Here is a 10,486-nt window from a genome sequence, read left to right on the forward strand (position 1 = left end):
TCTGGGCTGGGCTGGGCTCAGGAGCTGGCTCCAGGTTGACTCAGCCTTCCATCCTTCCGAGGTCGGTAAAATGAGGACCCAGCTTGCTGCGGGGAAAGTGTAGACAACTGGGGAAGGCAAGGACAAACCACCCCATAAAAAGTCTGCCATGAAAATGTCGTGATGCAGCATCACTCCAGAGTTGGAAACGACTTGTGCTTGCACAGGGAACTACCTTTACCTTTTTAAAATCTTTTAACATAGATTTCCGCTAGAAGGCTTTGCTGCTCCACCTTGAATCCAACTGCTCTTGCAGGTGCTGCAGCTTGGCTGCCTCTGCCACCTTCTCATCAATCAAGAGGCAGCGATGGAGGCCTTTTGTCGCTCAGAGGACATGGTGGAGAAGGCATCCCAGGTCTGGGCGATGCTGGATGACATGGCCGAAAACTCTCCTGAAAGCTACCGCCGATTCATGCAGCAGCAGCTGAACAGCGCAAAGCAGTATTACGCTCCCCCTGAGCCATACCTATGCCTGGAAGCCCAGATCTTGGTACGTTAGCAACCGGTGCAGAAAAGAAGGAATGGTAAATCCTGCAGGCGAAACTGGACGCCTTTGGCATTCAGAAAACTATGGTCTAGTGCAGAAGTCCCCAGACCTTTTCAGCCTGCGGGCACCTTTGGAATTCTGACACAATGCAGCATACACAGCCACAAAATGGCTGTCGCAGTTTACCTTCGACCACATAGTGATCTTTGGGCTGTTGTCGCAGCTGCTGCTAAAACAGCGTTGTTAAAAATCTGCACAGCCAATCAGGTTCAGGCTACAAAAGGCAAATGGGATAGAGAGGCCTACAGTATGTAGACAGACTCTATTAGGAACTGGGATAACGGAGAGATTAGATGCCATTGTATTCTCTTCTTCAGCTCATACTCCAGAAGCACAAACCAGAGCTTGATAGAATTCCTGCCAGTGAGTCATGCATGCAGAATGACAAGGCTGCTGACGACTGCTTCATTTCACTGTCAGCTTTAGTAACAAAATGGGTTTTGAATTCCCTTTGCAGGGGCCAACTGAAAAGCGACTGTTCGTTAACCTCTGCAGTTGGAGTAAAGTCCCCCCTCCGAAGTCCCAATCCGATCCAGTCCCATTAAGCGCCGGCAGAATGGATACGTTTGCAAAGCCAGGTGAGCAAAGGAACCGAGCTTCCTGTTTTGCATCAACTCTCGATTCTGTGGGGTGCTGGTGGAAGAGACCGGCGCTGATTCTCGTACCTCCACAAAGAGGGATGCACAAAAGTGGCAGCAATGAAATGTAGAGCTGTGTCGTTAAAGGACAACTTGCTCCCGTATAGTCCTCCCCAGGCACTACAGTCATAAGCTCTAATCATGGATGGCGCTTCACCTTAAGAGGCAGCACGGTATAGTGGTGGGCTCAGATCTGGGAGACCCAAGTTCAAATCCCCACCCTGCCATGGAAGCTGGCTGGATGATCTTGGGCCCGTTTACTCACTCTCAGCCTAACCTACCTCGCAGGGCTGTTGTATGGACAAAATGGAGAAAGATGGAACTTTGGACTGATGGCTGTCAGGGATAGGGCCTTTTCACCGTTCTCCTGGTTCTGAAATGTCCTCCCTTTTGGGTTGCCAGCTTCCTGGAAATCTCCCACATCTTTAGACAACAGAAATCTCCTCCTCTAGAGAAAATGGCTGTTCTGGAGGGGGAACTACAGCATTGTACCCTGATCTCCCTTCCCCAAACCCCATTCCCCCCAGGCTCTGCCCCAGAATCTCCAGCTACTTTCCCAAACCAGAGCTAGTAACTCCAACCTAAAGATTTAAGCACCCCACAAACACTCTTCTTTCCAGAAGGCCTTCTGATTCTTGCTCCCATGTCTCATATCCAGCTTAATGGTCCCCCATAATGGTGTAGAATGGCGCTTGGGTGGGCCTTATCTGCTCTGTGCCTTACTGATGCATTAAAGGTAAAGGTAGTCCCCTGTGCAAGCACCGGTCATAAGAACATAAGAGAAGCCATGTTGGATCAGGCCAATGGCCCATCCAATCCAACACTCTGTGTCACACAGTGGCAAAAAAATTATATATACACACACACACACACACACACACACATATATATACACACTGTGGCTAATAGCCACTGATGGACCTTTGCTCCATATTTTTATCTAACCCCCTCTTGAAGCTGTCTATGCTTGTAGCCATCACCACCTCCTGTGGCGGTAAATTCCACGTTAATCACCCTTTGGGTGAAGAAGTACTTCCTTTTATCCGTTTTAACCTGACTGCTCAGCAATTTCATCGAATGCCCACGAGTTCTTGTATTGTGAGAAAGGGAGAAAAGGACTTCTTTCTCTACTTTCTCCATCCCATGCATTATCTTGTAAACCTCTATCATGTCACCCCGCAGTCGACGTTTCTCCAAGCTAAAGAGCCCCAAGCATTTTAACTTTTTTCAGCTCTGGGGTGACGTTGCTTTCACGTTTTCACGGCAGACTTTTTATGGGGTGGTTTTGCCATTGCCTTCCCCAGTCTTTTACACTTCCCCCCCCAGCAAGCTGGCTACTCATTGGACCGACCTCGGAAGGAAGGCTGAGTCAACCTGGAGCCGGCTACCTGAACCAGCTTCCACTGGGATTGAGCTCAGGTCGTGAGCAGAGGGCTCTGACTGCAGTACTGCAGCTTTACCACTCTGCGCCACGGGGCTCTTGACTGATATATTAGGATATGCTTTTCACTGATTTTATATTTACTGACTCAACCTCACTGGATGTGCAGTATAGGAGAGAGGTGAAATAGATTCCAAATGAAGTCTTTGCCTCCATATTACAGAGACAGGCACTACAATAATGGTGTGTGTTCCAGTTTGGTGTAGTGGCTAAGTGTGCGGACTTTTATCTGGGAAAATCAGGTTTGATTCTTCTTGCAGCTGCTGGAATGGCCTTGGGTCAGCCAGAGCTTTTGTAGGAGTTGTCCATGAAAGGGCAGCTGCTGCAAGAGCTCTCTTAGACCCACCTACCTCACAGGGTGTCTGTTGGGGGTGGGGCGGGGTAAAGGAGACCGTGACCACTCTTGAGATTCAGAGTACAGGGTGAGAGTTAAATCCAATATCATCTTCACAACAACAACAAAATTAAATCGTTTGAAGACCAGCTTTTGATTTTCTTTTTTTAAACAGAAACTTTCCGACTGGCTTGTATTTTCACTCATACAGATCAGATATACAGCCTGCAATGATGAATCTGCCTCTTTTTTCAGAACCTTACAGCATCGTTGATATTGCATACAACCCTTCCGTTCTCGAGCAGGGGGGAAACCCGTCAGAGAGGGATCGGCTGATTTGCTTGTCGCTCAAGTTCATTGAGGAGCGTTATGACGTCTCTCTTTCCCCCGCTTGCAGTACCGCAAAGCGTAAACTGAAAGGAAGCCTGGAAAGGATGAGGAACAGCTTGCGAGGAGGGCGACCTACACCGCCCCCTTCTGAAAAGGATGGTAAGCGGCTGTCCAAATCAGAAGTGAGACCAAAATCACAGTGGAATTCAATTAACGTTTCCCTGAACTTCTGGGTTGGAGCTTGGAGGCTTTTAGGAATATTGAGTAGAGCCTGCTAGATCAGACCACTGGTCCAACTAGTTGGCTTGGGTGACTGGACAAACGACATAGGCCTTCCCCAGCTCCTGCCTCCCAAAATGCTGGTAATCCAGAAGAGACCCAGTTTAGTGTAGTGGTTAAGTGTGCAGGCTCTTATGTGGGAGAACCGGATTTGATTCCCCACTCCTCCACTTGCACCTGCTAGCATGGCCTTGGGTCAGCCATAGCTCTGGCAGAGGTTGTCCTTGAAAGGGCAGCTGCTGTGAGAGCCCTCTCCAGCCCCACCCACCTCACAGGGTGTCTGTTGTGGGGGAGGAAAGTAAAGGAGATTGTGAGCCGCTTTGAGACTCTTCGGAGTGGAGGGCGGGATATAAATCCAATATCTTCTTCTTCTTTTATCTGGGAGAACGGGGTTTGATTCCCCACTCCTCCACTTGCACCTGCTGAGATGGCCTTGGGTCAGCCATAGCTCTCATAGGAGATGTCCTTGAAAGGGGAACTTCTGTCACGGCTCTCTCTGCTCCCACCAACCTCATAGGGTGGACCTGAGAGCCAGTTTGGTGAAGTGGTTAAATGCGTGGACTCTTATCTGGGAGAACAGGGTTTGATTCCCCACTCCTTCACTTGCAGTCAGCCATAGCTCTGGCAGAGGTTGTCCTTGAAAGGGCAGCTGCTGTAAAAGCACTCTCAGCCCCACCTACCTCACAGGGTGTCTGTTGTGTGTGTGTGTGGGGGTGGAAAGTAGAGGAGATTGTGATTGCTCTGAGATTCAGAGTATAGGGTGGGATATAAATCCAAAATCTTCTAAAAAAAATCTTCTCTGTTCACAGATGCACTCTTTGGTCATTGTGGCTAGTAGCTATTGGTGGGCTTTCCCTCCATGAGTCTGCCTTACCCCCTTTTACAAGCCAGCTTTGCAGGTGGCCATCCTTGCATCCATCGGCAGCGATCTGTTGGCCATGGATTTCTCCCAGCGGCACTGCCCTCTTCTGGGCAAGGAGCTTTATAGCAAAGTGGGAGGGCCCTTGCACGACAGCGCCACCATCAGGGGGAGAACCGCCAGGCCCAGTGTCCTGCATAAGAAACACCGATATATTGTCAATGTTGCTGCAACTCACTCAGTATTGGATTGGAATCTGTTTGTTTTTTTTAATCTTGGGCCAGTCATACTCTCAGCCTAACCTACGAGAGCTAGGTTGGTGTAATGGTTAAGCATGTGGACTTTAATCTGGGAGAACCAGGTTTGATTCCCCACTCCTCCGCTTGCACCTGCTGATGTGACCATCAGTCAGTCACAAGTTCTCACACAGCTGTTCCACTCAAGAGCAGTTCTGTTAGGGCTCTCTCAAGCCCCACCTACCTTGCAGGGTGTCTTTTGCGGAGAGGGGAAGGGAAAGGAGATGGTAAGCCGCTCTGAGACTCCTCTGGGTAGAAGAAGATGATGATGATATTGGATTTATATCCCGCCCTCCACTCTGAAGAGTCTCAGAGCAGCTCACAATCTCCTTTATCTTCTTCCCCCACAACAGACACCCTGTGAAGTGGGTGGGGCTGAGAGAGCTTTCACAGCAGCTGCCCTTTCAAGGACAACCTCTGTCAGAGCTATGGCTGACCCAAGGCCATTCCAGCAGGTGCAAGTGGAGGAGTGGGGAATCAAATGGTGGGATGTAAATCCAATCTCTTTTCTTCTTCTACCTCACAGGGCTGTTTTGAGGATAAAATGGAAGATGGAGAGACCGCTGTAAGCTCTTGTCGTAACCCACCGGGGAGACACAATTAGAGTACAAATGAAGTAAATAAGAAAAAAAATATTTATCTATGAGTATACTAAATAGACACTCCATCTGCAACACAGACACTAACCTCGGGTTGCCAGTGCCAGTAAATTAACTCCTTTTGCTTCCAGCCCTAAAATAAATAAAATATTTGGTATGAGGCAGGCAAAGGGCCATGAATTTGACCCTCTTGCTGACACTGCTGTCCGTGTTAATATTTCAAAGCTCCGTGCCCGAAAACTTCATTGCGGAAAGAGGTGACCCTTGAGCAGCTGAAGAACATCACAGCCCGAGAAGAAGACAGCAGTCTGAGTCTGCTCACCGAAAGCAGCGCTCCCCGTAAACCCTGCCTCATTGAGGAAATTTCGAGCACCGAGAGGCCGGAGGAACTGAAGTCTCCAGCCTACGAAGTAACCACCAGGAAGGACGCCAGCGGGAAAGCCCTGAAGCTGGAAGTGAAAGTTGAAGTGCCAGAGGTGCACTGCGTCTCTGAGTGTAACCTGAGCATTTCTAAGGTAGGTCAGAACAATGAATGAGGGCTGACCCCGCGTGCTCTCTCACCCCTTATCTGTCTGGTGATCCTGACTCTCTAACAGCCATTCCACCTCTCCGTTTAAAAAAAGCTTTTCAGGAATGCAAGAGTCAATATTTGTACTCTGTCTTTCTTCCCAGTGGGGACTCAAGGCAGCTTACGTTATTCTTCATTTTAGCCTCCCGACAATGCTTAGTGTGCGCGACTGGCCCAAGGTCACCATGCAAGCTTTCTTGCCAGAATGGCGCTTCGAACCTGGGTCTCCATTACACTAAACCAACACTGAAACCACTACACCGCACAATTAATGTCTCCATGATACTAAACCAATGCTGAAACCACTACACCGCACTGCCTCTCACTTCACAACCACCCTGGAAGGCTGGCTGGTGTACGTTGAGAGCGTGACTGGCCAAGGCTTCCATGTCACGAGCGGGGACTTGAACCTGGGTCTCCCACTACCCCGCACTGGTTCTCCACACAACGCTGTCCAGCATCCTGTTTCCCACAGTGATCTACCAGAATTCCCCTGAGACAGCCAGCCTCTGTTGTTGCCCCTGCCAGGGGGCACTGGTAATTGAAGCCTACTGCTTCTGAACATGGAGGTTCTGTTGTTGTAGGATGACCTGTTGATGGAATGCCCGCAAAAATACCGACTGCACCTGAATCTGCCGGAGTCTGTGGAGGAGGAAGCAGCATCAGCAAGATTCTTCAAGAAGAAAGGAGTCCTGCTGATCACAATGCCCATTTGCCAGCAGAGCCAAGATCCGAGTGCTGAGTGAGCAATGAGTTTAAAGGGGTTCATATTAAGTGCCTTGGCCTGTACTTTACTCCTCTGAGCCTTTGAGCAGCAAACTCAGCTGCTCTTTGAACAGACACAGGGCACTCTCGACCACTGCCTAAAATTAGAGACACCACCAGCAACAATTAATGTGCTACCAGTAAAAATGGCTACTTGCAGAATATTTCTTACCCCTCCTTCAGTTTTCTACCGTGGTGTGCGAACCATAAGAGAGAACCACATGAGCTTTATAAAGCAATAGCAAACTGTACACTTCAGAACAATTCCTGCATTAACTGGAACAATTAAAAAAACCAAGTTAAATTCAAGGGAGGCCAGACTAAAAATAACCAGAGAACAGGCCTTCTCTATAAAAGCACCCCAATGGTGGAACCAGCTGCCGGAAGAGGCCCTACGGGACATGAGCCAATTCCGTAGGGTGTGTAAAACCGCCCTCTTCCGGCTAGCCTTTCAAGATGGAGCCTGAAATAAACATCATGCCATCACTAATACTAATAACTGAGATAACAGCGAGTAGAGATTATTTTAGACTGTTTTTAGATTGTTTTAGACTATGTAAAATTTTAATAGTAAATAGTAAATTTTATTGAATTGTATAACTGTTTTATTGTTCAATATGGCTTTGCCAAGCCTGTAAGCCGCCCTGAGCCTGCCTTGGCGGGGAGGGCGGGGTATAAATAAAATTTTTATTATTATTATTATATTATACTCCTCATGATTCCTGGGACTGAAAGTGCACTCGTGCCCTCTTCTCAAGAATGCTGTTGCTTAGCTGGGGGGATCGAATGTAAAAGTTTTCCCTGGCATTACCCAGAGATTGCCTGCAGGTGGGTTGGTAAAAACGTTTCGATCCATGAAAAACAGACCACTCACCAGCTGCCCCCTGATCCCTTGAACCGAAAGCCAACTTCGAACTTCCATATGCACTAGCAACAGTGAACACGCTGGTTCAGAAAACAAAGAAAAAACCTCTAGGTTGTAGTACCACGATGTCCTGACCCTGTGACCGTTAAAAGCGTGGGAGTATCATACGTTTAGCTACCCAGACAAAGCCCAGCTGTGGCTTTCGAAATATCGGGAAATTGAGATGTCCTCACGTCCGTCACATCGAGACGAGTTATTTCTGGATATTTGCTATGATAGATGTCGGTAAATGCTTTGCATGTCTCTTGTGACTGTTAGGACAGACTCTAAGAACTGAATCCGATAAAATAAAGACTGCTTGCATGGCAAGCTAAGCATTCTTCCCGGACACGCGTGTAGTGTGGTTCCTTCCTACACGAGGTTGCTGTACTCTCCATCCGGGCAGGGCCGTCGGTAAGGCAGACAACGAACACGTGAAGCTGCCTTCTACGGCGTTGGCCTTTTTTATTGCAAACGCACACTGTCTTGACATTTTCATAACGCCTCCCCAACGTTCCCTCTAACCCAAGTTAGCATGAGCTGGCTCACAGGTTTGTAGCCTCCAAGCTCTCACATTTTTGCCTTCGCTCGAGACCCCAGGGCACACTAATGTATTCAGCAGCTGACGGCTTTCATGCCAGTGGCCCACAAAGTAGAATTTTTGCTCACAAGACTCTGCAGCTTAGAGGCGACATTGCTCCGACCTGGTGCTTCTCACTGGGAATCGGAGCGGGGACCTTCTGAATGCCAAGCAGATGCTCTTCCACAGCCCCTCCCCTCGCGGCCCCTTGCAAAACAGTCGCATGTTGATTATTCCAAGGAAAAGGCCTCAGCAGACCCAGATCCTAAAAAACAGCTCAACAGTAGGGATGGGCACAGACCGTGAAAGCCCAGTTCAGGCCTCACAAAACCAGGCCACCCAAACCAACCCCCTTCCCCCACCCAAGCAAAAAAGCTGCCCAGACTGAACCGGCTCGGGTCCCTCTAGCACGGATAGGGAACAGTGGCTCTCCAGATGTTTTTTTGCCTGCAACTCCCCATCAGCCCCAGCCAGCATGGCCAATGGCTGGGGCTGATGGGAGTTGTAGGCAAAAAAACATCTGGAGAGCCACTGTTCCCTGCCTCTGCTCTAGCATCATCTGGAAGAGATGCAAGCATGTCACACCTCCAATGCACCTGCATCACTTCTGGGGGGGAGGTGGGGGGGCTAAACACCCAAACAGAACCAAGCAGAAGCTCAGCGAGTGTTTGGGGAAGGCGCCTTCCCCCGGACCTCATTCTGGAGTTCACAAACTAGGCAAGGTTTGGCTCAGCACAGAGTCCGCGCTCATCCCTACTCAGCAGCATCCTGAGCAGCCCCAGAGCGAGTAGGGCAGGCCAGACGCAGCTCACATGAAAAAGCTTCTCCCCTAAAACACTTCCCCTCCCCAGGCAGGATGAGGTTTGAGTCCATTTTGGGAGGGGGGGGTGGGGATCGGTCCAGCAAGGTGAGCAGGCTTCCCAGTCCATATTGGCAGCTGCAGGGCCAGCCGTGTGCACACGCACAGATCTACACACACAACATAAGAACATAAGAGAAGCCATGTTAGATCAGGCCAATGGCCCATCCAGTCCAACATTCTGTGTCACACAGCGGCCAAATATATATATATATATATATATATATATATACATATATATATACACACACACATACACACTGTGGCTAATAGCCACTGATGGACCTCTGCTCCATATTTTTATCTAACCCCCTCTTGAAGGTGGCCATGCTTGTGGCCGCCACCACCTCCTGTGGCAGTGAATTCCACATGTTAATCACCCTTTGGGTGAAGAAGTACTTCCTTTTATCCGTTTTAACCTGTCTCCTCAGCAATTTCATCGAATGCCCACAAGTTCTCGTATTGTGAGAAAGGGAGAAAAGTACTTCTTTCTCTACTTTCTCCATCCCATGCATTATCTTGTAAACCTCTATCATGTCACCCCTCAGTCGACGTTTCTCCAAGCTAAAGAGCCCTAAGCGTTTCAACCTTTCTTCATAGGGTAGGTGTTCCAGCCCTTTAATCATTCTAGTTGCCCTTTTCTGAACTTTCTCCAATGCTATAATATCCTTTTTGAGGTGCGGCGACCAGAACTGCACACAGTACTCCAAATGAGACCGCACCATCGATTTATACAGGGGCATTATGATACTGGCTGATTTGTTTTCAATTCCCTTCCTAATAATTCCCAGCATGGCGTTGGCCTTTTTTATTGCAAACGCACACTGCCTTGACATTTTCAGTGAATTATCTACCACGACCCCAAGATCTCTCTCTTGGTCAGTCTCTGCCAGTTCACACCCCATCAACTTGTATTTGTAGCTGGGATTCTTGGCCCCAATGTGCATTACTTTGCACTAGGCCACATTGAACCGCATCTGCCACGTTGACGCCCACTCACCCAGCCTCAACAGATCCCTTTGGAGTTCCTCACAATCCTCTCTGGTTCTCACCACCCTGAACAATTTAGTGTCATCCGCAAATTTGGCCACTTCACTGCTCACTCCCAACTCTAAATCATTTATGAACAAGTTAAAGAGCATGGGACCCAGTACCGAGCCCTGCGGCACCCCACTGCTTACCGTCCTCCACTGCGAAGACTGCCCATTTATACTCACTCTCTGCTTCCTATTACTCAGCCAGTTTTTGATCCACAAGAGGACCTGTCCTTTTACTCCATGACTCTCAAGCTTTCTAAGGAGCCTTTGATGAGGAACTTTATCAAAAGCTTTCTGGAAGTCAAGGTAAACAACATCTATCGGGTCTCCTTTGTCCACAAGTTTGTTTACCCCCTCAAAGAAATGTAACAGGTTAGTGAGGCAAGATCTTCCCTTACAGAACCCATGCTG

At 48.7% G+C, this 10,486-nt stretch overlaps 1 protein-coding gene across 1 annotated transcript; it reads left to right on the forward strand.

Moving 5' to 3' along the window:
- The first annotated feature begins 243 nt into the window (after positions 1-243).
- Positions 244-7,397, forward strand: PIH1D2 (PIH1 domain containing 2). Its single transcript, XM_060251019.1, has 5 exons — positions 244-529; positions 1,044-1,164; positions 3,255-3,488; positions 5,588-5,877; positions 6,515-7,397. The coding sequence occupies exons 1-5, from the start codon at positions 347-349 to the stop codon at positions 6,674-6,676; spliced, it is 990 nt and encodes a 329-aa protein (XP_060107002.1). The 5' UTR covers positions 244-346; the 3' UTR covers positions 6,677-7,397.
- Positions 7,398-10,486: the final 3,089 nt, after the last annotated feature.

This window comes from Heteronotia binoei, chromosome 12, assembly GCF_032191835.1.
Source record: "Heteronotia binoei isolate CCM8104 ecotype False Entrance Well chromosome 12, APGP_CSIRO_Hbin_v1, whole genome shotgun sequence".
Classification (NCBI taxonomy): domain Eukaryota; kingdom Metazoa; phylum Chordata; class Lepidosauria; order Squamata; family Gekkonidae; genus Heteronotia; species Heteronotia binoei.

Excerpts from the sequence above, each read along its gene's own strand:
- PIH1D2 (XM_060251019.1), top strand. The coding sequence starts at position 347 with ATGGAGGCCTTTTGTCGCTCAGAGGACATGGTGGAGAAGGCATCCCAG. Across the intron at positions 530-1,043 it reads GCCTGGAAGCCCAGATCTTG|GGGCCAACTGAAAAGCGACT; the intron begins GTACGTTAGCAA and ends TTCCCTTTGCAG. Across the intron at positions 5,878-6,514 it reads GTAACCTGAGCATTTCTAAG|GATGACCTGTTGATGGAATG; the intron begins GTAGGTCAGAAC and ends CTGTTGTTGTAG.